The sequence below is a fragment of the Aspergillus karnatakaensis genome, assembly GCF_047715665.1.
Source record: "Aspergillus karnatakaensis strain CBS 102800 unplaced genomic scaffold BJY04scaffold_18, whole genome shotgun sequence".
NCBI classification, from domain to species: Eukaryota; Fungi; Ascomycota; class Eurotiomycetes; order Eurotiales; family Aspergillaceae; genus Aspergillus; species Aspergillus karnatakaensis.
Genome location: NW_027395730.1, coordinates 168,683 through 195,521, shown reverse-complemented (window position 1 = coordinate 195,521; position 26,839 = coordinate 168,683). Strand labels below are relative to the sequence as shown.

Here is a 26,839-nt window from a genome sequence, read left to right as displayed (position 1 = left end):
CTGAGAGTTTATGTCACATCATCTTTCGTCCGATCATACATTCATTATAACTATCATTGATAAGAAAACGTTCAGTTTCTCTATGAGATCTGGTAAATTACATGCACAGAAGAGAGAGATCGTCCACGCCAAAACAGAGGTTTTCAGCGACGTCCACCTCGGCCACCACCACGGCCACCACCACGGCCATGACCACGTCCACGGCCACGGCCCCAACCACCCCGGGTACCACCGCGGCCGCGACGATTGTCTCGGGGATTACAGGGACGAGGCCCTGCAGAGATACGAGCCTCGCGCTCTTCTTCAGTCGAATGAAACTTGTTCTCTATGCCGACAAGGTCGCAGAAAGCAACGGTCTGAGGATTGGTATACTCGTTGGGCTGTTGCTCTGTCGTGACGGGGACTTCAGGATCATAAAACGGTGCCGTAGGAGTGAAGTTCTCAGGAACGCCAAGTCTGCCCGGCTTCACGATATGTTCGTCGACCCACTTCAATTCCTCATCAATCAGTGGAGCGTAGACAGCATCGCCTGCATCCTCAGGTGCTTTGGCAAAGGGATCACCGAGGCGCAGGTGGTCGGCAAAAACGCGGGTTATAGCAAGCCATTCTTCGTCGTACTGGAGACGAAAGGGACGCTGGAATCTAGCCCCATCTGTCTTAGAAATTGGCTCAATTTCTAGTAATTGGAGAAAATCATGATTCGGTAAACATTTTGAGAGGGCGAGGAAGTTGGTGGTCTTGTTGTTGATCGCCGTAGGAAAGGGAAGGGTGACTGGAGTAGCCCGAGAGCTGGTGTGCGTCTGCGAAGGAGCAGAGAAGCTGCTTGGGAGCTGCCTTCGAAGTTCCTCAGAGACTTCCGATTGTTTTGTTTGTGGGGGAAGTGTTGGCTGTGTGACTGCTTCCTTGGTGCTTGCTGTGTGTTCTGCAGTAGTGGTATTGGACGTAGAGGGTCCAGCAGTCGGCTGTTCTTGGTCAGACTCGTCGCTGTCCAAACTGAGGTCTATTTCGTCTGAATTTTTCACGGGCTGCGTTTCATGCTGGGTTTTCTGCTTTTTGACCTCACGGGGTCCGGATCTCTCAATGCCTACCAGTTTTCGGCCCAGTCCATTTTCATCGTGGTCGACCTGCTTCCATTTCACATTGAGGTCCTCCACTTTGAGGGGAGAACTGCTTTGGTTTCGTCCCTGCTCCGACAAGAAGCGAGAATTCTCCGCGGCCTCTTCTTGTGCGGCAACTACATGGAAGTTTTTCCAAGCAGACACTAGGGCAGGGGTATCATGAGCACTGCTCTGTGCTGGGACTTCGTGGTTTATAGGCATTTGAGAAACGGCCGCTGATATGTTCTCGTCTGACTGTGTAGTATTCGATAATTGGAAGTCTCTTTCTTCACCTCTTGCATTCTGAGAAGTCATGGTAGCATCTGACCGCGTAAATTCGTGTGCAGGATTGTGTTGTTGGTATGTCTCATCTTCATCACCGAGAAGAGAGGTCATAACTGAGCCGTCCAAGCCAAAATGATGACTGCTATCCTCGATCTGATGCTGCACAGACGCCGCGAATTTGACATGCAGGTGCGCAGAGAACCAATAAGCAGGGCGCAGGCGATCGAGGACATACTTCGCAGCAGGACTACCAAGCCGTCCATTCCGGGAATCTTCACGAAAGAACGGCTTTACAGTGAAGAGCTGTTGGTAATCACCACAATTTTCAATCCCCTGGGGCCAATCATGCGACATTCCCAGATCGACCTGCGTGCGAAGTTGAAGCAGCTTGCGAATGTCAAGCTCTCGAACATGGTAGGCACTATTGAGCTCGTCAAGATTGTAAGGAATCCTTTCAAAATGTGGCTTTCTGTAATCGTAGCCTTTCCAGATTCCAGAGAGAGCAGAAAGACGAAGAGGACCACAGCGAAGAACGTTCGCCGCCCCCATGTAATAGATATTTGGTGCTACCCATCCGCCGTAATAAAGCTCAAGAAGATGATTGCTGGCTTCATGATTGCCTCCGATAAAGACGGTCAGATAGGGGGCTGTCTTCTTGCCACTGTAGTACTCGTGAAAGTCGCCGATCTCTTTGTACTTGGCTGGAACCGACATACAGGCCATATCGTTTGAGTTTCGAACGGCCTGCTTGTTATTTAGCCAAGCTCTAATGTAACTGCGTGAGGGGTTGAAACGCACTTGAAAGTCACCTCCTATAATCAAGAGATCGATACCATCCCAGCCTTTAAGGGCTGCAGCTTTGTCTACAGACGCGTAGATGTTGTCAAGACATCCATGACCCTGTTGATGACCATATTAGGAATCACAATGACAAGAAAGGCAACACAATTATAGGTAAAGAAACTTACACAGCCTTCGACGGCAACACGCAGGGATAAGGATTTTGGATCGGACATTCTGGTCCGATTTCAGCCACGGAGGCCGTGAGGAGAGATCACAGGTAGGGAACTGGTGTGTTTGTAGGAGAATTTGGCCGATGATTAAGTGAGAAGCGAGGATCAAGTAAGAAATGAGACGAAGGAGGCTAATGGGTCAACCAAGAGATATGAGAGAAATGGGAGGATGGAATGGGTAAATCAGGTAAGAGATGAGATGAAAGGTGAAGTGAAGAGATGGCGTGGCGGTGATAGAAGTCGTTGTGAGGGTCAGGTAGGTAGGTAGTTATGTGTTGCCTTTTGTTGCCCGAGGCTTTTTTTTTTTATTAGATCCGTTGGATTTTCTCTATGTACAACTTCTTCACCACCACCCCATTAATTCTCCTACTTTCGCCACCCACAGCCATTGCTCGAGTGACTCAGCTCTCAACAACAATGCATATCAAAGAACATACCCCTCGTTTAAACTTTCTGAAAGTCTCAGCCAGTGCCTTGAGCTCCTCGAGCCCCTCCACTGCGGCCTTTCTTATATCAGCCCATAATAGCATCCTTTTGGAAGAGCAGAAGCCCCCAAATCAACGGCTACATGACTCTTTCTGCGGTGCATGTGGTAGTCCTCGCCAGAGTGAATGGACAAAGACAACATCAATCAAGACGAAGAGTCAGAAACGGGCTACTTCCTCCTTCGCAGACGGAGCTAGTGTCCACAAATGTATGCGGTGTCGCCGACGGACATTTACCCCGGGGCGGATCTCTTCAAGAGCCATTTCTACTGCAGTTCCTATAGCCCGATCTCAGACATCGACAGCTACTGCGACACCCGTTCTTGATCAAAAGCCTGCTAGTAAAGCTACGGACAATGCCAGTAGTAAAAAGCGAGCCAAAGCGCGGAAGCAGGGGGGACTGCAAGCTCTTTTGGCTGCAAAGCAATCCCAGCCCAAGGCTTCGCAGTCTCTTGATCTGTTTGATTTCTTACAGCAGTGATTGTCTCTTGTTCACTCACTCATTCCTTCTTTTGTCTATTTCTCCATGACCTTTTGATGCCAAGACCGGAAATCCGGATACTGTGTTCCGGACTGTACTGGGACTAGCGCGGGGCTCCTCTCCCCACAGCGTTGGTTGGTACGCCTCGCAGGTGTTAGTAACTGTTCTGAGGCTGTCTATCGGTCGAGCTGTGGCTCTCTTCCTCAGCTTCTTCGGTTTACTCACTTGTTCTTTTCCCACTTTCCTCTCTGTTTCCTTTTCGACCTCTATCTGCCATGTCTTCCGACGCTATGTCAGACTATTCTCAGGATGACGACCACGATCCCCAGGCCGATGAGCTTCGCGAGACGGCTTTGGTGACGTTAGAGGCGATGATCAGCTCGTGCAGTTCTCAGATGCAAGCCTACCTACCAAACGCGATCAGTTCTGCCCTCAGATATCTGAAGTACGACCCGAATGTTGCCGACGTGGAAGAAGACGAAGAAATGAGCGGGACACAAGACGACGGGTCCGAGGATGATGCCACCGAAGAGGCCGATATGGACGATGATGACTTTGAGGACTTCGAGGAAGAAGGCGGTTACAGTGACATTGATGATATGAGCTGGAAGGTCCGTCGATGTGCGACAAAGCTACTATACACTGTCATTTCCACCTATGGACGTGGTCGTGCCCTGGACGACGCGGCCTTGTATCAGCAAATAGCGCCTGCTATTATCACTCGTTTTAACAAAGAGCGGGAGGAAAGCGTCAAACTCGAGCTGGTCTCTACGTTGGATGCTCTTGTACGCAAGACAGGAGAAGGTTCAATGATTATCACGTCCAACGGGTTTCTAGAATCCGTCGGAAGCGGTTCCAAGAACTCCAGAAAGAGGAGACGTCAGGATAGTGACTCAAGCATGATTGACTTTGAGCCCAGCATGGGTACTTCATCAGCAGCAGGCACTCCGCTCGTTGCCCCGTCTTCTCCAAAGTCAGGTCCTCAGGCCGATTTGGCTAATGCTTTGCCCGTCATCGTTCGAAGCCTAGTCAAAATGTGGAAGCAAGCTTCGATCCCTTTGAAGCAAGCTATCATAGTACTGCTTAAAAGCTTAGCTCTTGTTCGTTACGGAGGACTCGCAGATCATCTTCAGCAGATTGAAGACCCCATAGCGGATGTGCTCAAATCATCCTTGTCTGGCTCTGCCTCGGCGTCTGTGGGGGCATCTGCAAGTGCCGGCACTTTACAGATCGAAACACTCAGCCTTATTGCTGCTGTTTCTGAGACTCATACGTCCGATGCTCTTCTCCCATTCCTCATCGCACTGATTCCTGGTGTTATCGGTGCTGTTAATGATAAGAATTACAAAGTCAGCAGTGAAGCACTCGCTGCAGTCGAACAGATTGTGAAAGCACTGAGCCCACCTCGGGTAGTAAATGCCTCGCAAGACCTTCTTGCTCAGCTGGAGAAGCTATACGATGTCAGCCACAGCCGCATTGCCGACACAAGCGCCGATCTCGAGGTACGGCACCGAGCTATCCACGTTCTTGGTGTCCTTCTTGCTCGAACTTCAGGTGAACAAGGCTCCGCGTTTCTCTCATTGCCTCGTCGCACTAAGGGACTGGCCACACTGGTGGATCGCTTAAAGAATGAAACGACGCGACTCTCGGCCGTTCGTGCCATCGACGACGTAGCTGTACTTTGTGCGCGACAAGAGGATATTGATGCTACCTGGGTCCGAGAGGTGACCGCAGAACTTGGAGCGCAACTACGCAAATCAGATCGCGTTCTTCGGAGTGCGAGCTTGGAGACACTCCGCAGCCTTTCCATGAACCTCAATACCAAAGCTCACTATGATGACAGCAGCATGAGAAACTTAGAAGACTCCCTCATCCCACTCATAAGTGTGGAGGATATTCACTTACTCGCACCATCACTCATCATTCTCGCTAAGATTATCCCCGGACATGCCCAGCTTCTCGTGAACGACAGCTTAGTCTCAGCTATCTGCTCGATCGTCCATACCTCTCTCGCTGGCACTGTCCTAAAAGCATTATTGTTGCTCGTTAAAGTCATAGGTGAAGAAGAAAGCGGATCAGGTTTAATGCAAAAGCTACTACAGGACGTCGGGATCAGTGGTGATACCTCCGTAGTTGGGCGAGCTATCGGCACACTTCTAGTTCATGGCGGTTCGAAGGTGGGCGTACGCATGGAGGATTTCTTGTCTGAGCTGCAGAAGACCCAAGATGCCCAGCGCCAATGCCTTTCTCTTGCCATATTGGGCGAGTCCGCCCTACGACAGGGTCCCAATTGCTCCTTGACCCCTGACGTCTTCATCGCTCACTTTAACTCTAAATTCGAGAAAGTCCGCTTGGCTTCGGCTACCGCACTAGGCAATGCTGCTGCTGGGAATGTCAAGGCGTATCTACCTACTATCTTGGGCGGTTTAGAAAAGTCCAATCCGCAAAGCTACCTCCTTCTGCACTCCGTCAAGGAGCTGCTTCAGCACCCTGAGATGATTAGGCCGGACGTGGCACCCTCCGCCGCGAAACTCTGGCAGGCGCTACTTACTGTCTCTAAGGAAGAAGACAACCGTGCAGTGGGGGCTGAGTGTGTTGGCCGGTTGGCATTGATTGATCCTGCCACGTACATTCCGCAGTTTCAGGAATACCTTTCCAGTCCAGACGCGAGTATCCGCAGCATCGTGATATCTGCATTCCGCTACACCCTCTCTGACCCTCGCGATACCTACAGTGATGTCCTCAGGCCGTTGATTGTGCCTCTTCTCGTCAACATGCTCAGCGATCGCGATCTAGGAAACCATCGCCTCGCCCTCACGACCCTCAACTCTGCCATGCATAACAAAATGGCCCTAATCCTTCCTCACTTAGGCGAGCTTCTCCCCGCCGTGCTCGGAGACACACATATCAAGCCCGAGCTCATCAGGGAGGTGCAAATGGGGCCATTCAAGCACAAGGTCGACGACGGACTTGAATTGCGCGAGGTATGCTCCCACTCTTTCTCCTTATGTTGTGAAATGAAGAAGCCACCACTAACAACTCACAGAGCGCCTACGAAACTCTCTACGCCGCCATCGACACCAGCTTCTCGCTCTCCCATCTCACTGATCTCTACAGCCGCATTCTCGCAGGTATAGACGACGAACAAGACATCCGCACAATCTGCAATCTCATGACCTCGAAACTCATCACCCTCGCCCCCGAGGAAACCCAGCGCCATCTAGACGCCCTCTCAGAGCGCTACACGACCGTTCTCTCCTTTAAGCCGAAGGAGAACGCCGTCAAGCAGGAGATTGAGAAGGCGCAGGAGGCGTCAACGGGTGTACTCAAGATAACACGTGAGCTGAGCAAGGCGTTTCCCAACGCGGAGGCCTCGGGTGACCGTCACAAGTGGAAGGCTTATATGGAGTGGGTGAGGGCGCAGTTTGGGACGCAGTTGAGTAATCTTGAGGCGGAGTTCTAGAGCACTCGAAGTGTTATTATCAAGCTTCCACCCAAGGGTCTCGACACATCTTACCACACTCGCTCCTCGGGACTAGCAGCGCCGAATGAGCAAGAGCCACCATACCAACTACAATGACTTAGCGATGAAATTAAGAGCGAGCTTGAGAAAAGAACAGATAATCTGATGCAATTGCTGCAAATAACGCGGTACCAAGTAATATAAGTAAACCCCGACTCGCTATGTACCCATCCATGCACCCAAGATCCCGGGCGACGCCACTCAACAAAGAACAACACGAAAGACTCACATACTCAGAGATATAGATCCCAAACTCCTAGGTATGATGAATGTAATCCGCTAAGAGTAACGCAACGCTGTACCGATAACCCGAGCCACCACAAAAACGACAAACATGGTTCAAAACAGCACCAGAATTAAAGTAAAAACAATAGGAAAACAAACAGGCCGGGTATGCACTCGACTGATTAGATCAAGCGGGTCAAGAATGAAAAGATATTGTACGGCGTGAAAAAGGAACAGGGGGCAAAGATCAGCCAGTGATCGCCTTCTTTTTGAGGACGCCGAGTTGTTCGAGCTTAGCCCAGGCCTGGTTCATATCCGAGCCTGGCTCGAGTGCTGGACGCAATTCCAGCCCATCAAGATGCTTGATTGCGCCCCCTGTCCCGGCATACAGCATAAGCTCGAAGACTCTACGCTTCAGTCGTGTTCCCTGATCCAGATTGGCTAAATGTTTCTGATCTAGCATCAGATCAGCCGGTGGAAGTGTGTAAGGGTCGTTGATGTCAGAGTATTTTTCAGCCTCATTTTCGCCATCCACATGGAGCATTTGGCCATCACGCTCAAGATGTGCCATCAGAAGCATATCCAGGTTACCACTATGGTTTCTAGGGCCCTTTCGTTCGCTCGGCATTAGTTGGGGTACATGCTGTTTTCCGTTCCCAGTAATAGGGGGCGGATAGAATCGGACAGTCAGAGGGTTCCCCCTGATGTCAACTTTTTGGAGCGAGCAAACGTTCGACTTGCTCGTCCTGCCGATTCGACTAAGAACTTGACAGACTTTTCTCAGTCGTGAGATCAAGTTGCCGGCAACGGCTAATCGTGAGAGACAGTTCATACCGAGCAGCTCGTTGACACCCAGCAGAGAATTGAAGTTAAGGTTGAGGACTTTGACGTTGGGAAACTTCACAGCGAAGTCTGCCGGAAGGGCTTCTAGGCGGCACGATGCAATATCGAGGAGTTGCAAGCTCAGAAGAGGTGTAGTAGGCGAGAGAGTTTGTGGTGAGAGCTTATTTGATGACAGGAACACCTTTCTAATATCCTTGACTGCGCTCAGATCCAGGTCCAAGTATCCGCCATTGTGGTCAGGGGGAATATCTTGGTCTCGTGCAGATAATATTTCCAGGTCTCGGGCCTGATCGAGACCTACAATGGTCTGCAAACAGTTCTGGTCCGCGTAGAGGAGGGTGAGTGAAGGAAAGAGGCCAGCATCAAGATAGCTTAGAAGATTGTTCGAAAGCTTTAGAGCCCGCAGCAAGATCAATGGGGAGGAAAATGGAGTCTCCCGGAGCTGGTTGAAGCTAAGGTCAAGTTGAGACAGGAATGTCAGATTCTCGAGATGCTGAACAGAAACCAACCCATTATTGCTCAGGTCCAGTTCAGTCAAGCGAGTGCTGTTTGTGATGGTCAGCGACATGTACTCGGGGGGGTTTTTTTCTGAAAAAAGAAAAAAAGAAAAGGGGGGGGATTCGAGCACTGACAGTTCTGCTGCTTCGAAGTCAAGCGACTCCAAGCAGTTTCCGCCCAGCTTCAAACTCAGAAGCCCATTCAATCCGAAGACCCCTTCGATGTTCCGGATATTGTTATTATCTGCTTTCAATTCTCTGAGATGAATAAGCCCACTGACTGCGTCGAGGTTTTCCAGTTCATTTCCTGAGATATCAAGATACTGCAGGTTGCCCAAATGGCCCCACGCAGTAAGGTTAGAAAGACGATTATGTAGGATCGTCAAGCTCCTCAGTGTTGACGGAACCCCACTGAGCTGGCCGATATCATTCTCAGATACGTCCAATTCTTCCAGGCGAGGGCAAAACTCGCTGAGTTTATGAAGGGTAACCAGACCTTTGTCGCGCAATTTCAGGCGACGTAGGTGCTCCCAGAATGGCTCGTAGGGTTCAGCCTCTGTGATGTGTTTGACCAGATCTTCTGTTGCCAAAGCAAATGTCCCATGAGCCTGACGCAATGATGTCGGATGTGTGCGTTGAGCAACGTAGCTTACGTCCAGGTGCAATGGCTGATCAATCTGATCTACAGTAAAATCAGGAAGCGGGCTAAGGTGGAAGCTGTAGTTTGTATCCAATCCATGGTCCTGCAGGTAAACGAGGGATTCGTCTATGTTGCCCTCGGTCGAGACACGATCAAGGGAGTCCGCGGATTTTTGAATTAAGCTCTGACTTTCAGCTGTGCTCTCAACTGTTCCTTCGCTGCGTTCGTCAATTTTGGAAATAGAGCGCCGTTTGAATGCCTGCTCGTAGTGAAAAGATTTGGTCGCAGACCGCTCCAAAGCCGCAGCCTGTGCTTGTGATGTGATGGCAATCTTGCGGAGCTTTGATGGGCTGTCATCGTCGCTGTACTCGATCTGAGAGACAAGTGGAGACGAGAAGCTTATGGTTACTACCCGAGCACGGTTGTTTGGGTCCTTCTGGTGATGAGGGGGTTTGGACAAGCGACCTTCGTGCAGCTCAATCTCGTGCTCGACATCGGTAGAAGACGTCGTGCTTTTTGGGACGTCCGTCCCCCAAGAGGTTTCCCGTGTACCGGACGTAGGGTGACTTGACGTTGACTGGCCATTACCAGATTGGATAGAACTGAGATTGTCTGAAGGCGCCCCAGGTACGGTTTCGGACACGGGGCCAGGCTCTTTGCCACCAGCTTCATCTCTCTTTGGGCTCTGAGAATCTGATTTGTCGGCTTGTGATGAGCTTCTTGATTTCTGCGGTGAGGTAGGACTCTGAGTCCTCGTCATCTCCTCCAACTCATCGACGCTGAGATCGGGAATGTCTTGGAATGGATCGTCATCCCCGTCTTTACCTTCTTGACTGGCGCGATGTTTTCTCTGACCTTCCTTAACCCACTGGTGCTTCAGACGATCGTAAGTGAGTCCATTAACCTGCTCAGGGATGAGATGAGCCACGATGTCCGAAGACAACACGCCTTTCGCATGAGATCCCTGGGAAGAGCCGGTAGGGAACGAGCGACTACTAAGACTTTTGGCTGATGTGGCAGTGTTGAGCCGCAAGAAGTCGTATAAATCATCTTCCTGGGTTGAGGGAGGCCCAGGAAGCTTACGCTTCCGCTGCTCCGATTGAAGATCACTATTATTGCCTCCAAGGTGTAGAGATGTCACGGAGCCGGTAACGCCGAATTCCACTTCATCTTGTTCCTGAAACTTCTTCAGATGACTTAAAACTCGTTGGTTTGGCACCTGGGGCTCACGCAACTTGCGCAAATCGACGCCTTCTCTGCTTGGTGGACGCGAAAACTCCTCGAGGGTTGACTCTTCTTCGTAAATCTCTTCACCGTCATCCTCCTCAGTATCCGTTTCATCTACCCGAGATAAGCCGCTCTTGACTGTGCCTTTCGATCGTATAAGATTCATGACTTTAGTCGCTTCATTCAGAAAGTCTTGCGTCGTGATAGACCCTTTTCGAGCTCCTTCCTTCGACGGTCGTCCAACCACGCCGGGCACATTCTCGATAAGAGGTGAACTTGTATATTCGTTGTCACTGGGTTCAAGTGGCTGTGCCCGCCTGCTTGGGGACGACTGCTTCCTTTCGAATGACCCTGTTTGATGAGGTGTGGGAGTCCTGGGTCGAGGCGCAGAAGCAGACAACGGGATTTCCTCGTTGGCATCATACTTCAAGCCATGTTGCATCAGGCTTCGTTGAAGCAAAGATAAATCATCAGTGGCCCCACTATCCTCAACAGCTGAATCACCCAGCAAAGAGCCAGGGAACTTCATGACTGTCCTCCGCCTCTTCGGCGTGGGATCTTTTATGGGACTGCTGGGCCCTGGATTGAACTTCGGTTTGGCATCTCGCCTCTCTACCGTGCCTGTTTCGTAGCTCCCGTCAGGGCTCTGCCCCAATAAAACGTTGTTAAACGCCTCAGATCCACCACTGGTCCGTCTATATGCATGGCCGTTTGGAAACCCCTTTTCCGCGGATAGCAAATAACCCGGCGGCGCAAGATTGGGCTCCGGAGAATCAGTCTGAAGGAAGTTGGTATCATAAGGGCTAGCATCAGAAAAGTCGAAGTTATCGAGCTGGCCCTCTCCAAAGCGATTGATGTGAGGTGTCTGACTATCCAAAGACCTTGTATGGTCATGTCTTCGGCTGGAACGCTCACCCCAGCTATCGAATTTGGCGCTTAAGAGACTTCGATTTTCCCCTTTCCGACGGGCCTCCTCCGACGGAGAAACTGGCTCATCCTCGTCCGACTCCTCTCCAAGAGTCTCCTCGAATTGGCTCATTCGTCGAAGAAGTTTGTTATTAGTGAATGTGTCATGGTTCGCAAAAAGCTTCAAGGGGCTTCCAGATGAGATCATAGCGTCACCCTTATTTATCGGGGCCCCGACGTGAGCGGACGAGGGCCGTGGTAGTGTGGGGGGGTCAGTCCGCGCATTGCTTTTTTGGTAGAAGGGCGGAGAGCTGCGAATTCGCGAACTTGGACGTATAAACGGTGATAGGCGGTGGGAAGGGAAGTCCGCGGGAGAGAGTCTATTTTTGTGGAAGGAGCGTTCATCCACATAAGGGTCCCCTTGTAGGCTGGCAAAGGCACTTCGTCCCCGATAGTCCAAGGTTCCCATTGAGAGATCTTGAGGAAGTGAGTGGCTGGTAACGTCGAGGAGGTCATCCTCTTCAATAGCACCATCATCCACAACGTCACTTGGCTGGCCATGAAGGACACTGTCACTCGCCCGAGACATCGGACGGTCTTCTGGCGCCAGGTGGAGTCTCTCAAGCTTATTTGTGACCTGTTTCAGTGCGGATTTGATGATCTCTGTGGTGCCATTGCCGTCAACCGTGTTTGTGCGCGAGAACGTGATGGGTGTGATATCCTCGTTTCGAAGGTCTTCTAAGCCGCTGGCCGATCGCATCTGGGCATTGTCCGAAGAGTCGCCGTTCTCCCCAGTCGCGTGTGGTAATAAGTAATCTGGCTGTTCCTCTATCTCGGATCGTTCAATTCGCGGTCCCGTTGTTTGTTTGCGGTGCTGTTGTTCGGTTCGCGAACCCTGCCGAGAAACCAATTTCGCCGATATCCCGCGGTCACTCTCACGGCTACCCCTCGACATTCTCCCTGGAGACTTCCCTTTATGTTCAACCGCCGAGCTCATACTAAAGTTCCATGCATCGTCCGGCTGTTTCATTCGGGGGATTGGCGTGCTGTCTGCGAGTGGCGAACTCGGTGAAGGTGGTTTGAAGACACTTTCCAAGCCAATGGGCGCAAACAGGTCGCGTTGGTCGCCGCCTGGTATCTCGCCATTCACCAGCCTTTTCCGCCATTCGGGAGTTCCTTGTTGACTAGTCTCCTTCTTTGGTCTGATTTGTACCGTGCTTTGTTGTCCGGGCTGGCTGGACGCGTTCGAAACAGATCGCAAGGGCGATCTCCCATCCATTGAGGGCTGCTTCTTCCTCCCGGAAGGTGGGTTCGACCGTGGGCTTGTCTTGGTCTTGTCTGGTACAGGCGACCTGACCTTGGAGGGCGTCTTTGGCGTGCGCGGGGTTTTCGGGGTGGGGGGCTCTCGTCTAATGGAATGACACGGTCGCGTAACTTTTTTCTTCAGGCCTGGGGATGGAGAGGGCTCAATAGAGCGACGTGCGGGGACAGGAATGCGGCTAGGGGTGTTCTGTAGACTAGAGCGGCGAGAAAGACTGAGAGGTGTCCGAGTGGAAGTAGCTGCAGGGCTGGTGGGCGACGCTGGCAACGACACCCAGTCGTCTGAAAGGCTGTCCAGCCATGGCAGGTTACTCATTGTCTGAGAATTTGAGGCAATTTGTCACCAGTGCTGAAACCAGCTCAGCGCGTGGCTGTATTCACTGCGGAAATTAATGAATGCAGGGAAAACATAGAGCAGCTGCACCAAGGGATGAAGGTCACAGCAATAAACAAATAGATTTAGTAATAGAAGCAGCAACAGCAATAACAGGGGATAGGTAAGTCCTAAGACTAGATGATCAGGGCATTATTGTGATAATAAGATGGATGTCTTGTTTGATCTTGAAGTTGTTATGATGGCGGCCAGCATTGAATCCTGGATCGGGTGCTCGGGGCAACCCCCAACGCTTCCGTGGTACAAGTCTGCGCTTAAGCTGTCATCCACCGCTTGTTTTGCCCTCCTTGGCTTCCCTCTAGCTTGATCTTCGTGCCCATCGCCACAACTTAATTTCTTCGAGTCAGTGATACCAGGTAAGGGAGACTTAAGGAGCTTGCTTGCCCTTGGGTCACACAGCTACAAGTCGGAACTTATGCTCACGATCCCCTGATGCAAGGGGCTTGAGCCTTGAACCCATATGACCCATACCAATTCGACGCAGGACCCTCGCAAGGTAGATATGAGACACTATATACCTTTGTGCTTCTCCAGTTAGAGTAGTAGCCCAAAGCTCTTGTAGAATATTATGTAGAATCTACACTATACTGAAAGTTCAAAAAGTCCTCCTGTTCCGGTGGTGTTCAGACGGTGCGCTGTAGTAGACTCGTTATATATAATGGCTGTCTCTGGAGACCTACGAATCTCGCCTTTTCCCTGTGCTGATAAAGTTGACCAGTGAAGACTGACGTGGATACAATAGTCGACTATAAAAGAACGTATTCTGGGCCACACACTCAGTTTACCAGGAGCAGTGGACTGGAGGTCCAAGGTAGTCTACTACTTAGTATTGTTTAGGTTTCATATCACATGATCCGAAAATCAGCCAATGGCAAGGGCGGAACACGCTGCTGGGGTCTTGGGACGCGTAAAGTGGTTTTGCTCTCGCGAACTCTGGCCAGCACTTGCTCAGAAACCATCGGAGAAAATAGCTCGATCATAGACTGGATCGGTACCGGCTAACAAATACGAGGCAAATCGGCGCAGAAGATATGAGTACCGCCCTGATCAACAACTCATTCGTCCTCCCTCCCCAGCCCGACTACAGTGACCTGCAACAGCAGCACTGTTAACACCGACGTCCCTTCATGACCCCACCTCCTACAGATGCCACAACGTCGACGGGTCCCCTCCCCCTCCCTAGCAACATGTTCACCACCAGCTTATGATACGGACGGCGATTGGCTAGCTGGTTCGGACGATGAGCTGGACCAAACTCAGCGCTCGGCACAGCGCAAGAGAATTGAGAAGCTAGGGAAGGCCTACCTCGAAGGCACCTCTCTTTTCATTCTCTCGGCGTCACTCCGAGGTCCGTTCGACCAAGGCTGGATCAACCCTTGGAAGAAGAACAGAAAGAAGGTCAGCGAAATCACGTTTGGCCATGTCAACACCGCGCGACCTGTGATACCAGAAACTGAATCCCTCAAACGTCGGTATTATCAGAGCCCGCCGGTACATTCTCGCTCAAGAACATCGGCCACTTCGCGAGAATCGCCTCGCCCAGACAGATCTCGCGAAGACGTGCGTGAAGTTGATCTGGCAAACCGGGCTACAAGACTGGGAACCGCCATATTTGACGCCCAATCTCCCCGCTTCTCACACAATAAACCAACAGACGTAAGGTGGCTAAAAAAAGACAAGGTCTCGACCCGATTCCAGAACATTGATCCTCCAACCTCTCCCACAACCGGCATTTCGTCCCGCTATCTAAGTAGAGATTTGACGAGTGTCCAATCAACAGACAGACCCCATGCATCGGTCTGTGGGCCGATTAGAACGCCAGAAAGTCACCGATCAAAGCAGTCGATGCTCTCTGGTTCGAACAACAAACTTCCAGCAGGCCAAAATCCTTCAGCTTGCAACAAAGGGCGTCATACTCCTAATCTAAGGCAGCAGAAAGATAGCTCACAGTCAATCCGGGTTGGTTCAGTTCAAGTGCTGTCGTCTTCATCTCAGCTACCGAAATTCGAGTACCGTTTGAAGCAGATTGCGAAGTCGAACGTGAGAAAAGAGGACCAGAACCATGATGCAACTTGCGAGGATGCTCGTCGTGCAGTGGGTGCTCATAGCACGGATGGGATTCCATCAAATATGCCAGAGGACCCCTTTAAAGATGCACCCCTCGACCAGGATGATGAAGATGCTCAGGCGGGGTTGAAAAACCCGCAGATCACGAATAACTCGCCGACCTTGACAAACGCCTCTAATACCATCGAGAACCCATCAGCAGCTGACTTAGACAGAGAGCTGAATAGCAAACTAAAGAGTGCCACCACTAGTGAAAACATCCTACCTTCAGCTCAACCGGCACCCGGAAATCCACCGGCCCCTGATAATCTAACATCTTTGTATTCAATCGCAATATCTAAGGCCACGTCAAACCGTACCGATGACCAGAACGCGGAACATCAATTTTCTACCCAAGCAGCTGTCATGATGGCGCAAAGGTCATTCCAAAATGATCTCAGGAGCCCGGAATCCAGCCCAGTAGTGTCAGCAAGGAAACGACGGGCATCCCAGGATTCCCATTATCAGTCGCCAAACGCAGTGAATATCACACCATTTCATAAAATGAACACCCCGGAGAGAGACATCACTGGATGGCCTAGCGCCCCCCGGACAGCAGCAGCGCAAATGATCAGTACGCAGTACATGATCGATGCTGTCACCCCTTTTACGTTCAGTACCGATAAGAAGGCTCACGCCTCGTTGCCATCTGGAAAAGCCGAATCAAAGACTAAGAAACGAAAAACGACTAGTTTTGCGCTGTCATCACCATCTGAGATACCTTCGGATCATTCAATAACTGGAGGAGATCACACGGAGGTCTTCATGCAACAAGAACCCGCGAACGTCCAGAACTCAACTTCTGGATCACCGCAAAGTGCGTTCCCAATGACCCTTACAGGCGCAACACCACCCACAGCGCAGGAAGGGCAGGGTGCGGAAAGCTTCAATCTGAGCCAGGCGATTGCAGAAGCTGGTAGCTGGTTGCAGCAAAGCTATGACATTAATATGGATATTACTCTCTGCAAGAGTAATAAGGCCCCTCAGCCTTATTCTACAGATACGGCTCACTGAGACTGGGCCTCGGGGTCATTAGGTATTCTACAGATCCCCGGCGACTCGTCCATGGCGTTCCTAGCGATAAACGCTTTTGTTGTCGGATTGCATGATAGCATAGCGACTTTTTCTTTTTCGGGATGGAGTTTAGGACTGATCTGACGTGCGTATGCGACATAGTTGACCATGAATTTCCCTGTAAATAAAACACCACGATAATGTGATTTACAATACCTCCTTAATTAATCGTTGTCCTCGATTCCAAGCATGACGTCTGGCCCTCGAGCCGGAGCTTGTTCTTGGCGCGGCGGAGCTTCGCGATACCTAACCACCTCCGCAAAGCCGCCGCCTGCTCAAGACTCGCCTTCGTAATTCCTCACCATCTATGGCGTGAGCCACGTCAAAATGGCTCTGACTTCAGTACGAGAACCTCCCTTCTATATGAGCGATATGTGGCTTACTAAATAATTGTTGCACAGTGGAAAGCATTCAACTTCTTCGATGTTTCCCCGGTCAGGCTTCCTGAAGACAGCTCACCCCTCTTCACAGTATGGCCAAGTTTTCCTCAAACCTGTTGTACTGGGCGGACTTAACAATACTATAGTCTGAGACCTCCTCTCTTTGCTCCGGAGCAGCCAACCTCTTTCTCGGGACGACCGACGGGTTTGTTCACACCGTTTCTTCCGCATTCAAGGTCGTCCAATCGTTCAAAGCTTCGGATAATGGGTCAATTACACACATAAAGCAGATCGAAGGGACATCGCTTCTTGTGACAATCTCGGAAGATTTATTGAAAGATCCGCTACTTAAGGTCTGGGCTCTGGATAAACCCGAAAAAAGAACAGGGACTCCTCATTGTTTATCAACGACATCCGTACAAAATGCGAGAAGGCTATTTCCTGTGAGTCAAACCTAGAACATGGCAGGCGGGAACTGACTTGAGGCTTTCTTATATAGGTGTCCGGATTTGCAGCGCTCGGTGACCTGTCTCAAGTAGCAATCGGATTCGGCAATGGTTCTGTGGCTATAATCCGCGGTGATCTGATACATGACCGAGGTGCACGACAGCGTATCGTTTTTGAATCGGAGGAGCCTGTCACCGGACTTGAGGTACAAAGTGGAGCAATATCTACGCTCTACATTTCAACCACGAACCGGATTTTGGCGCAGGTGATCTCTGGTCGGGGACAAGGGCAACCAGCACGAGTCTTAGAAGATACAGGGTGTGGTGTTGGTTGCATGGTTATGGACAAAGTGAGTGGTGATGTTCTAGTTGCAAGAGAGGATGCGGTCTATACCTACGGACCTCACGGACGGGGACAAAGCTACGCTTTCGAGAGCCCCAAGAGTTCTATCAACATTTTTAGGGACTACGTTACACTGGTATGCCCTCCAAGAGGGGCCACTCCAGGGGCAGGTGCTTTGCAGACCTTTAGCGTTGGGAAAGACGAGATATTCAGCACAGCTACATTCACCCTCCTGGATACCGACCTGAAGTTCATCGCTCATTCGGAAACACTCGTCTCGCCTGTAAGACAGATCTTCAAAGAATGGGGAAACTTGTTTCTTCTTACAACAGATGGCAAGGTATGCCGAGGTGACCGAGCCGACCGAGAAATCGCTAATGACATGTAGGTCTATCGGTACCGAGAGAAGACTCTCCAGCAGAAACTCGAGATTCTATACCAGCGCAACCTCTATATTTTGGCCATTAATCTTGCCCAGAAAACCGGCGTTGATATCTATCAGCAGAACGCCATATATCGCAAATATGGAGATTTTTTATACCAGAGAGGGGACTTCGACACCGCGATGCAGCAGTACCTTAGGGCGATCGATAATACCGAACCGTCGCAAGTGATCAGAAAGGTTAGCAGCACCGATGGCCAAACAGTGTAAGATTTTACTGAATGATTACTAGTACCTCGATACACAACGGATACATAATCTCATAGAGTACCTGGAAGAATTGCATGATCACGACCGGGCTTCAGTCGACCACACCACGTTACTCCTGAATTGTTACGCAAAGCTGAAAGATACCAAGAAACTCGACGCTTTCATCAAGGCGCCCGGCGAGCTCAAGTTTGACTTGGAAACTGCCATTGCTATGTGCCGACAGGGTGGTTATTATGAGCAAGCTGCTTACCTGGCTACGAAGTACGGCGAGAACGATATGGTGGTGGATATTCTGATTGAGGATTCAAAAAAGTATGCAGAAGCGCTCGAGTATATCTGGCGACTGGAACCCGAACTAGTAAGATACTGCAACCAACTCTGAAATAATCTGCAAGATACTGACTGTGGCAAGGCTTACACCAACCTGATGAAATATGCCCGTGTATTGCTTTCAAATTGCCCTTTGACCACGACAGAGCTTTTTATTGCATACTACAAAGGAGAATACGAACCACGGACGCAACAAGTTGAACCCCCTCGCGAGCCACAGGCCCACCACAACAATCCGTTACAGAGTTTGGCGGCTTTCTTACCCTTGCCCCTGCTGAACAGCGGCGCCAGTGCAAGGGCAGAACCCGTGGAGATTCAGCCGATTTTAGAGGACAAGGAGGAGCGTGTACCAGATTACCAAATTCCAAGGCCTCGTACAGCTTTCTCAGCATTTGTTGGCCACCCACAAGAGTTCATTACTTTCCTGGAGGCCCTCATCAGCAAAGAGAGCTTTAAGAAGCAGGACAAGGTGGATTTGTACACGACACTTTTCGAAATGTACTTGAACGCAGCAGGCCGACAAAAAGACAGCACCGAGAAAAATAAGTGGCAGAGTAAAGCCAAAACACTGATTGAGGGAAAAGATGGAAGTACAACTCTTGATTGGCTCTCAATAGCAAGGCTAACAACACACTTAGATCCCAATTTCCACCTCAAGCGTCCTTCTTCTTTCAGATTTATCCGAGTTCCAGGAGGGGTCTACTCTGGTACGGGAGCAAGCTGGTCTTCGATCCGATATCTTTCGATCGTTTACCGCCGCTAAAGATACACAGGGAGCTATTAGGGCACTGAAGAAATACGGCCCTGAGGAGCCCCAACTCTACGTAGACGCGTTGACCTATTTTGCCTCTAGCCCTAGGATTCTTGAAGAGGCTGGAGACGAGCTTGATGCAGTATTAAAGCGCATTTCCGAGGACGGCCTCATGTCTCCACTCCAAGTGATCCAGGCGCTCAGCAACAATGCCGTCGTCACCATGGGAAGGGTCAAGAAGTATCTTAGCGATAATATTGAGCGAGAGCGCAAGGAGATATCTTCTGTAAGCCCACCTAAATGCCTGTTCACGTGTCCTTGAGCTGACTTAGCCTTCCAGAATCGTCGCCTGATATCAAGCTATAGCGCCGAAACCGAGACCAAGATGCAGGAACTCGAAGAGCTTGGTTCCAAGCCCGTCGTATTCCAGGCGCGTCGGTGTACATCCTGCAATAGACCTCTCGACCTCCCTACGGTCCATTTTCTCTGCAAACACTCATTCCACCAACGCTGTCTCAATACAGTCGGCGAAGATGCCGAATGCCCCGCCTGCGCCCCGGAACATTCCACCATCAAAGCAATTCGGCGGAGGCAGGTTGGGTCGGCAGACCAGCATGATCTTTTCAAGGCGGAGCTTCAACGGTCAAAGGACCGGTATGGTGTGATTAGTGAATTCTTCGGGAGGGGCGTGATGCGACCCCAAACTACCATGGAATAGGAAATACCCACGACTTGATGTTTTTGCGCTGCGTGTATAAACCTTTGATTTGTTGTGCCTGATTCTTGGGGCAACCAGATAGGACTTTACCTTATCACCACGTGATTCCGCGTCATTTTCCTGAAAGCCGATGTAAAGAGACGCGTTGGAGGACAAGAACATCTCGGGGTTCCCCCATCAACTGATTTCACAATACACCAGGCCCCCATAATTCGAAATAAAACAAATGGCCGCTGATCGCGTGATCCAAGACTCTGACGACGAGGATGAACCCCTCGGAGAGCTTCTCCCAGAGCAAACGAACCGCGTCCCCGTGACAAACCATACAGAGCATCATGGAAAGATCGTCTTGGACGACTCACACTTCGGGGTCAATTTCGATCAATTTCTCCAGTCACAGGATGCGCCGCACACGATGTTGACTTCATCTCAACAGCGCCGAGAAGATCGCTGGATACCCGCAACGGGTAGGGTGGGATCGATGGGTATGGAGCACTGATACCTCACCTTGGCGCACCTTCTGGTCTTCTGCGAGGGCTCTTGATCACTATGATTACTAATGTAATATGTTACTTTATAGGCACTATAAGGACAGAGATCGGTCTTGCACAAGAACGGCTATTCGACGATGACCGCCAGGAACAGTACGCTCGCGAACCCGCTCCATTAGACGAACCAGAGCTAGTACAAAATACCAACTACGAGATACCCGCGCAAGAAGAAACATATAATGATCACGCACTTCCAATGAACCCCCCGCAACTCATCAATCCCCATCACCCTTCCGAACTCCATGTGCCACACCCTAGTACGGACTGGTCGCAATCAGTGTCTTCATATAACGTATTCGACTCATCTTCTCACACACCGTCAGGTCTGCTAAATCGGGCAGACTTCCTCAAAGATTCCAGCGGCACAATCACAGTTCCAGCAGAATTTATGCAAAACCCTGATCTTCGCCGATGCAGTTCTATGCAGGGAGCTGTTTCGTCCCCGCATGATACAGAACCGTTCTCGTCTGTTATCTCGCCTAAAATATTCAGGGCTAAGAGTGATAATCTGGCCGCGAATGCTGCTCCGCCGACACCGGGTAGCGTCGATGAACTCTCATTGCCCGTCGTTACTGATATCCCGAGGGTTGAGAAGAGAGGACGTAAAAAGAAGAAGGCCGTCCCCGCAAACGACGAAGACGACGAACTTTCCCCTCAATACCTCGAAACCCCACCGAACAAGCTTGAGAAACGAAAGCCGGGCAGACCTCCAAAGGTTGCAAAAGTTATGCTGGAAGAAACCACGTCTCATGGTTTAGTTGAACTATCTGAAGTCTCGGCGCCTATAATCGAAAAGTCTCAGGAGATACTGCAGCCGGTTACTGCAGGTGTACCTGATGCTCCTGTGGTAACCATTGACGAAACTCCAGAGGACAAATGGAAGGAAGATCTCGCAGAACAAAATCTGCCACCACCTCCTATATCCAGCAAAGATTCAAAGAAAAAGAAACTGAAACGCAGCAAAACAACCTCAATCACTCTCACCAAGACTGTCGAGCCAGACGTTGAAGATGATGTGATTTGGATAGACGAGAGACCTATTCATAAGCCCGACGGAGATAAGAAAACCACCAACACTGCTGAGCTACACCTCGACGTACCGACAGACCAACCACTAGGCCCTAAGAAGCGCGGCCGAAAGCGAAAGAAGACATCCGAGCGAGTAGAGCAGGAAGCGCCCGCACTACCAGCTCCGGCAGACGAACAAGTAGATGCACAAGAGCTAATACTTAACGAGGCACACACCATTCAAAACAGTGATACCCACCCTGAATCCGGCTTCTCGATAGTCCTCGACAATAAACCCACCACAACCACCACTCGCACCCAAACCCCCGACGCCCCAAATCAAACCCAACAACAAATTTCACCCACCAAGCCTGCACCCTGCGAACTTCCCGAAACACCCCAGAAGCCCACCGCACCCGAAACGCCTTCGAACAAGGGATCGGGAAAACATAGTCCTATCTCCTCGACAAGCAAAGTACCCCTCAGGGTTGGGCTGAGTAAGAGGGCGAGGATTGCGCCATTACTAAAAATCATTAAGCGGTGATATCATGAGCCTCCTGTTCAAAAAGAGGTTTGGGGATCTGATTCCGTTTCTTTGCGCATAATGCTTTCGGGACGAAATGGTGCAATGCCCCCACTTTTTTGAGCGTCGCGGCTGTTGATACCATCTTGCTTTGCTGTATATTTCTTACATGATGATGCTGGGCTTGCACAGTGGATTGCCATGCTTTTGTGGTTGAAATGATTGATGAGTTATGCGGAATGGGCGATGGCGTCGAAGGGATGGGTTTCTGATCTGTTGTTATGCGACTACCTAGGTACAGGTCTTGAGCTACTGCCATTACTCATCTTCTATTGCTGCTGTATGCCTTCAATAGAAGCAGTCGATGAACTGACAGTAAACAGTCTCCTTTTCTACCTGTCTGTTCAGCTCCTAAGAACTAACGACAGTAATGAAGGTCTAATCCATAACTCATAATTTTGAAGACAGCAAACACTCGTCCACAATGAAAACCAACCAATGCCATTCATAACGACCCATAATCTACACACAAAGCCTCAACCACAGTGCTGGCGGATCAGAACGTAGAGAAGAAAGTCAAAGCCATTGTGGACGTCTCATAGCAGTGCCAAGGCCAGAAAGGAGACAGAAACAAGCATCAAATAAGTGAGCTGAAACGTTGAGCTTGCAGCGGACTTGAAGAATTTTCTGTTCGCTGCGATGCTATCGCGCAGTGGATCCGAAGCCACAATCTCTGGCCCGGCGTGTTGACTGCCATCAAAGTCGGTCTCGCAATAGCCGGCATTTGCCTGGCATCCAGCGCCGCAAAAGTCGGTCGAGTTCCCACAGAAGCCCTTTCCACTGCAGCACAAGCCAAAGATGGAGCCAACGCAAGACACTGTGCCCCCGCACTTTCCGTCAGCCGAGATATTTTCCGACGGTGGTTGCGGCTTGGGTGTTCCCGGAGTTTTGACATGATCATCTCGGCGATACCAGTTCTTCTGAGGATCCCCCAGACATTCACCGACTGTCACAGCACGATATCCATCGGCCATGAGCCTGTTCAACATGTGTTCTGTGAGGTTATGAACAGTCTGCTCGTGCACATCGTGGGCAATGACAAGCCAGGATTTATGGGTAGCTTTTCCGCGAGCTAGGTTTTCATCGAAGATATCCTTGGAACCCTGAATCCGGTGTGGACTGTCGTGGCTGTAGTCCTCGGTGTCAATATCATAAAGAACGACGTGATATCCGAGATCGCCCATGTCGTTCAAGCAGCCGGTATCCGTGGTGCAGCTGGAGTAGGGTGGACGCATGTAGGTAGGGAAATAGCCGAGGATATTCCGAAGAGCGACTTCATTCCACAAAAGCTGAGTTCGGCGTTGAACTTGAGATATCTTGTTGAGATCTTGATGAGACCAGGTGTGACTTGCGACCTGATGTCCGCTGAACACCATTCGCTCAATCAGGGGAGCCCATGGGACATCTGGGCTATCGATCTGACCTTTGCCGTTGTTGTTGCCCGTGACGAAGAAGGTAACCTTGGCACCATATCTATCCAGAAGATCGAGAAGGTCATGGGTGTATTGGTTGGGCCCGTCATCGTATGTCAAAGCAACGACTCCTGGGGTAGTGCAGGAGCGGATGGCCGTCGGACCGTAGGGGGCTTTGCCGATTTTGGGTCGAGGAATCGCTTCGGTCGACGGGCCTCCGGGCGTGGCGTGTGCATCGCAGTGACCATAGTCGATTTGACAATCCGGAGACCGACAGTGAGCGGTTGTATTTCCACAGTACCCTGACCAAGATTAGCCCCATGACTCTGCTTGCCAGCCCGGGAGCACGTACCTGCAGTAGAGCAGCAATTGCCGTTGGAGCAACGACCATAGCCCGCGCCACATCTTGCGCCGCCAAGATCACGCTCGAGAATGTTTTGGTTGGACTCAGGGCCCTGAAGCTCGGAGATGACCTGAACCGTCTTGTAATCCGCTGGAAGGTTGATGATGTGTCGTCCGAAGACACTGCTCACGAGGTATAGGCTAGAAGCGACCAGAAGATAACGTACATGCATTTTGTGTCTGCGGCCTGATAAAGGATCTGAAAGAAATGATATGAGATATGAAATGAAGTCGTAAAGTGTAACCGAGAGGCAGGGTAGACGGAAGAGGGTGAAGAGAGTCCTGAAGAAGAGACGAGCTCGAGGCTAGGTACCTATCCAGGTATGAAGAGACCTCATGCTGTCAAGGAAGGAGCGGCATGAGGCGAATTGCAGAAGGAGCCTTTAGCCATAGCAGAGTTATTGCTTTTGGAAGGTCCGGCAGTCGAAAACTACCTAAGGTTTCTACCTAAGGTGCAATGGATGGATCGTTAGCACGACGCATCATGCTGTTGGGAGTTCTGATGGGCTCATCTAACTTACAATGGCATACGCTTTGAGAGACGAGCCAGCGCTGTACTGAGCTGAAGTCGACGTGTAGTCTGAATGTCTATTGAGCAGTGGTGCAGTAGATGTTCATTTCGTAATTGATTCTATCATTAATTTCGTCCAGTGGAGGTAGAGGCGGTTTCGCTAAAGAATTCAAACTACATCGATAAAATCCTCCCTGCAGTTCGGCACCGGATAAGATATCAGTGAGTAGCGTCGAGTGAATAAGACTTAAGCAACGGCGCGCCCAGCCCGTGATGACTCGATTTGGGATGGCTTTTGTTGATGTCAGCGAAATCCTGAATTAATCCATAGGTAACAAAGCCTCGCTTACCAGATCGTCCTCGCCAACAGCTGAGAAAATATGCGGTGCTAAAGTGGGAAGATGAGGCCCAAACTTCGCTGGCACGGTTCTAGCTAAACTTCCAACAGCAGCGATTAAGTGACGCCGGTGAACAGTGCTGAGCTGGGCCGAGCTGAACCTCTCGACGAGCTCAGAAACGAAAGTCGCAAATTGGCTATCCGAGAAGTGAAGCACTAAAGCGGAGATGGCAGCTAAGGCCCGCTTCGTAACTACAGTGCCAGCTGTATCGTTATCAATAATAGACATTACTGCCTTCTCCAAGGCTGTCAACTCCGCCTCCTTCAATAGTGTACCGAAACAGGAGGCTACCTGAATCACGACATCAATAGCATCGCTACTGAATCCCTTTGATGGGTCTTTTTCTAGCATTCCTTTTGAGACGGAGCCTCGGCGCTGCGAGGAAGAGGGACTAGATCCGATCAGGCGAGGGATGAGAACTTGAGAGACGGCAGAGTATGCGGTTGTAGCATCGGCACTAGGTGCCTGATTCGGTTGAGGCCGCGGAAGAGCCGTGACGATGACTCTTAGAGCTGTGTTCGGAACGGATGTGTCGATAGTCTGAGAAGTCGTAATGTTCGACAACCTTTCAAGTAATATCCGAAGGCTTTCGAGGGGCAAGCGGACGACTAGAGGGCCGAGACTGTGAAGCGAGGCAGATGTCAGTCTTGGACAGTGGGAGATCCAACGATTGCAAAACCCACCATTTCAATGCTTGATTTTGGACGTCACCGTGCTGGTCATCGAGAGCTTTCAACAACCCCTCCGCAAGTTTGGACGCGGCAAACTGATCATTGGTCAAGTAAGAGGAACTCGGATTGTTGAGGACATTGTAGAGATCATTAAGCGACATGTACCTCATATCTGGATCCGCATCGTCGAGCTTGGAAAGTAAACCGTTAAGGTTTTGCTGAACCGCCTGGCGATCTGCCATTTTGAAGACCACCCCGCTCGGGAAACTGGGCACGAGATAGGGGTTGAAGGGCGTGTGAGTTGAGTCTTTGGGATTAAATGTGAGATCAAGTGTGGCTTTAAGGTTGAGGAGGGAGTAGGGTAGAGTCAGGTAGAAGTCTAGAGGAGAGCGTTGACTGAGGAATAGGATGGGTTTGGAATGTGAGTTGAGGGTGGAGTGAACAGCTGGGGTGGAGTTCTGCCTGAGGCTACATGAGAGCTTCTTTGGGGTGCCAGACAAACCTCTTTAGCAGTTTAGTGTATAGTTCTGGGGTAAACACTCCAAGATGAATACTGTTTCCACATTCTATATGTTATATCAAGCATCATAAGGGCAAAGTTCTTCTTAGTAGCACCGTCAAGCTCAGTATGGGCATCTGTTCCTGATCCCGCCAGCTCGAAGTGACCCCCAGCCAAGGATTTCCCCGCATTGTGTCACTAAGAGCACGCATACCTGGAATACATCCATTGCCCCCTGAAGTAGCACCGACTCGGGGATTCCTTCTCTCCTTGATCCCAACGTGACAAGGCCAAGTCTTTTTCAACTTCCCATCTTACTATCCTGAAGCTGTCGGTCAGCATTTTTCAAATCATACTACCTCCCACGATGCTCCTTGCACGCCCAACCACCATCCGCACAGGTACAAGAGGCGCAAGTGCCCTCGGCCGAACCCCCGCGCAGTTTTGTGGTCGCCGCACTTACGCTGATGCCCACGCCGTGAACAAGAAGAGTGACTTGCCATGGTTCGCCTTACCCGACTGTCAGCCCCGCCCCTTGCTGAATGAAACGCTGATACATTTACGTTCTTATAGGGCTATCATATCGCTCGGGGTATCCGTGCCCACTTTCTACTGGCTTTGGCAGTCTGGAGCCAAGAAGGCCGAGCACCACGATGGTCACGGCCACGAGGGAGATAAGCACTGAGGTGCGGACAACATAATCGTGGCATGGTCGCAAGATATGGCTGGGACAGGTTAGGGCCCACAAAAAGAGAAGAGCAGATCAAGTAGCGGCTAGATGTATATTCAATGACGAAGTCGCCTCCGTGTTTGTGTCGCATGAACATACCGCAACCTCGGATTCTCTGAAGTGCAAACCTGAGTAACGTATGAGGCCCCCATAATGATACCGAGCAAGTGAAGAAACTGAGTAATGGCCATCGCTTTCGACGTAGGCTTGATATTAACATTAGTATTAAAACAGTAACTGGTGATCATCCCACCATAATTGCTCCTTCATGAATCATCGCTATATCCATTCAAGTGCGCCATCTGGGACGCAAGACAAACCAAAGGTGGTACAGGGAA

The 26,839-nt window shown here is 50.6% G+C and overlaps 10 protein-coding genes across 10 annotated transcripts; 6 read left to right on the top strand and 4 right to left on the bottom strand.

Annotated features, from left to right (window-relative positions):
• Nucleotide 1: 1 nt before the first annotated feature.
• On the bottom strand, nt 2-2,680 carry BJY04DRAFT_226995 (RNA lariat debranching enzyme). The gene is made up of 3 exons (XM_073718535.1): nt 2,351-2,680; nt 2,181-2,282; nt 2-2,126 (listed from the first exon to the last, which is right to left on the bottom strand). Exons 1-3 carry the CDS (start codon nt 2,396-2,398, stop codon nt 144-146), a joined length of 2,133 nt encoding a protein of 710 aa, XP_073572416.1. The 5' UTR covers nt 2,399-2,680; the 3' UTR covers nt 2-143.
• A 73-nt stretch (nt 2,681-2,753) lies between these two features.
• Nucleotides 2,754-3,522, top strand: BJY04DRAFT_37417 (ribonuclease P Rpr2/Rpp21/SNM1 subunit). Its single transcript, XM_073720235.1, has one exon. It carries the CDS (start codon nt 2,813-2,815, stop codon nt 3,359-3,361), a length of 549 nt encoding a protein of 182 aa, XP_073572415.1. The 5' UTR covers nt 2,754-2,812; the 3' UTR covers nt 3,362-3,522.
• Nucleotides 3,523-3,636: 114 nt separating this feature from the next.
• canA (putative cullin binding protein CanA) lies at nt 3,637-6,824 on the top strand (the record flags this gene model as incomplete). The annotated part of the gene is made up of 2 exons (XM_073713770.1): nt 3,637-6,345; nt 6,408-6,824. 2 exons carry the CDS (start codon nt 3,637-3,639, stop codon nt 6,822-6,824), a joined length of 3,126 nt encoding a protein of 1,041 aa, XP_073572414.1.
• Nucleotides 6,825-7,356: 532 nt separating this feature from the next.
• BJY04DRAFT_217095 (uncharacterized protein) lies at nt 7,357-12,858 on the bottom strand (the record flags this gene model as incomplete). The annotated part of the gene is made up of 2 exons (XM_073715944.1): nt 7,357-8,497; nt 8,585-12,858. 2 exons carry the CDS (start codon nt 12,856-12,858, stop codon nt 7,357-7,359), a joined length of 5,415 nt encoding a protein of 1,804 aa, XP_073572413.1.
• A 1,823-nt stretch (nt 12,859-14,681) lies between these two features.
• BJY04DRAFT_37384 (uncharacterized protein) lies at nt 14,682-16,639 on the top strand. Its single transcript, XM_073720234.1, has 2 exons — nt 14,682-16,458; nt 16,518-16,639. Exon 1 carries the CDS (start codon nt 14,782-14,784, stop codon nt 16,054-16,056), a length of 1,275 nt encoding a protein of 424 aa, XP_073572412.1. The 5' UTR covers nt 14,682-14,781; the 3' UTR covers nt 16,057-16,458; nt 16,518-16,639.
• Nucleotides 16,259-19,890, top strand: BJY04DRAFT_186476 (tethering complex subunit PEP5). The gene is made up of 9 exons (XM_073710910.1): nt 16,259-16,458; nt 16,518-16,586; nt 16,643-16,939; nt 16,996-17,625; nt 17,674-17,907; nt 17,960-18,295; nt 18,350-18,853; nt 18,906-19,304; nt 19,359-19,890. The coding sequence occupies exons 1-9, from the start codon at nt 16,444-16,446 to the stop codon at nt 19,734-19,736; spliced, it is 2,862 nt and encodes a 953-aa protein (XP_073572411.1). The 5' UTR covers nt 16,259-16,443; the 3' UTR covers nt 19,737-19,890.
• Nucleotides 19,891-19,962: 72 nt separating this feature from the next.
• Nucleotides 19,963-21,839, top strand: BJY04DRAFT_217092 (uncharacterized protein; the record flags this gene model as incomplete). The annotated part of the gene is made up of 2 exons (XM_073715943.1): nt 19,963-20,221; nt 20,317-21,839. 2 exons carry the CDS (start codon nt 19,963-19,965, stop codon nt 21,837-21,839), a joined length of 1,782 nt encoding a protein of 593 aa, XP_073572410.1.
• Nucleotides 21,840-22,414: 575 nt separating this feature from the next.
• Nucleotides 22,415-23,865, bottom strand: BJY04DRAFT_217091 (chitin deacetylase CDA6; the record flags this gene model as incomplete). The annotated part of the gene is made up of 2 exons (XM_073715942.1): nt 22,415-23,592; nt 23,643-23,865. 2 exons carry the CDS (start codon nt 23,863-23,865, stop codon nt 22,415-22,417), a joined length of 1,401 nt encoding a protein of 466 aa, XP_073572409.1.
• Nucleotides 23,866-24,276: 411 nt separating this feature from the next.
• BJY04DRAFT_186473 (uncharacterized protein) lies at nt 24,277-25,684 on the bottom strand. The gene is made up of 3 exons (XM_073710909.1): nt 25,285-25,684; nt 24,554-25,223; nt 24,277-24,495 (listed from the first exon to the last, which is right to left on the bottom strand). The coding sequence occupies exons 1-3, from the start codon at nt 25,512-25,514 to the stop codon at nt 24,451-24,453; spliced, it is 945 nt and encodes a 314-aa protein (XP_073572408.1). The 5' UTR covers nt 25,515-25,684; the 3' UTR covers nt 24,277-24,450.
• A 454-nt stretch (nt 25,685-26,138) lies between these two features.
• BJY04DRAFT_217089 (uncharacterized protein) lies at nt 26,139-26,456 on the top strand (the record flags this gene model as incomplete). The annotated part of the gene is made up of 2 exons (XM_073715941.1): nt 26,139-26,275; nt 26,345-26,456. The coding sequence occupies 2 exons, from the start codon at nt 26,139-26,141 to the stop codon at nt 26,454-26,456; spliced, it is 249 nt and encodes an 82-aa protein (XP_073572407.1).
• Nucleotides 26,457-26,839: the final 383 nt, after the last annotated feature.

What these genes read in the sequence shown, in the direction of transcription:
- BJY04DRAFT_226995 (XM_073718535.1), bottom strand. Translation starts at nt 2,398, where the DNA reads ATGTCCGATCCAAAATCCTTATCCCTGCGTGTTGCCGTCGAAGGCTGT. An exon ending in GTGTTGCCGTCGAAGGCTGT is followed by an intron (nt 2,283 to 2,350) that starts GTAAGTTTCTTT and finishes GGTCATCAACAG; the next exon opens with GGTCATGGATGTCTTGACAA. An exon ending in TTATAGGAGGTGACTTTCAA is followed by an intron (nt 2,127 to 2,180) that starts GTGCGTTTCAAC and finishes AATAACAAGCAG; the next exon opens with GCCGTTCGAAACTCAAACGA.
- BJY04DRAFT_37417 (XM_073720235.1), top strand. Translation starts at nt 2,813, where the DNA reads ATGCATATCAAAGAACATACCCCTCGTTTAAACTTTCTGAAAGTCTCA.
- BJY04DRAFT_37384 (XM_073720234.1), top strand. Translation starts at nt 14,782, where the DNA reads ATGCTCTCTGGTTCGAACAACAAACTTCCAGCAGGCCAAAATCCTTCA.
- BJY04DRAFT_186476 (XM_073710910.1), top strand. An exon ending in ATGCGAGAAGGCTATTTCCT is followed by an intron (nt 16,940 to 16,995) that starts GTGAGTCAAACC and finishes TTTCTTATATAG; the next exon opens with GTGTCCGGATTTGCAGCGCT. An exon ending in CACTGATTGAGGGAAAAGAT is followed by an intron (nt 18,854 to 18,905) that starts GGAAGTACAACT and finishes CAACACACTTAG; the next exon opens with ATCCCAATTTCCACCTCAAG.
- BJY04DRAFT_186473 (XM_073710909.1), bottom strand. Translation starts at nt 25,514, where the DNA reads ATGGCAGATCGCCAGGCGGTTCAGCAAAACCTTAACGGTTTACTTTCC. An exon ending in CAAAATCAAGCATTGAAATG is followed by an intron (nt 25,224 to 25,284) that starts GTGGGTTTTGCA and finishes CTCGCTTCACAG; the next exon opens with TCTCGGCCCTCTAGTCGTCC. An exon ending in CTGTTGGCGAGGACGATCTG is followed by an intron (nt 24,496 to 24,553) that starts GTAAGCGAGGCT and finishes CATCAACAAAAG; the next exon opens with CCATCCCAAATCGAGTCATC.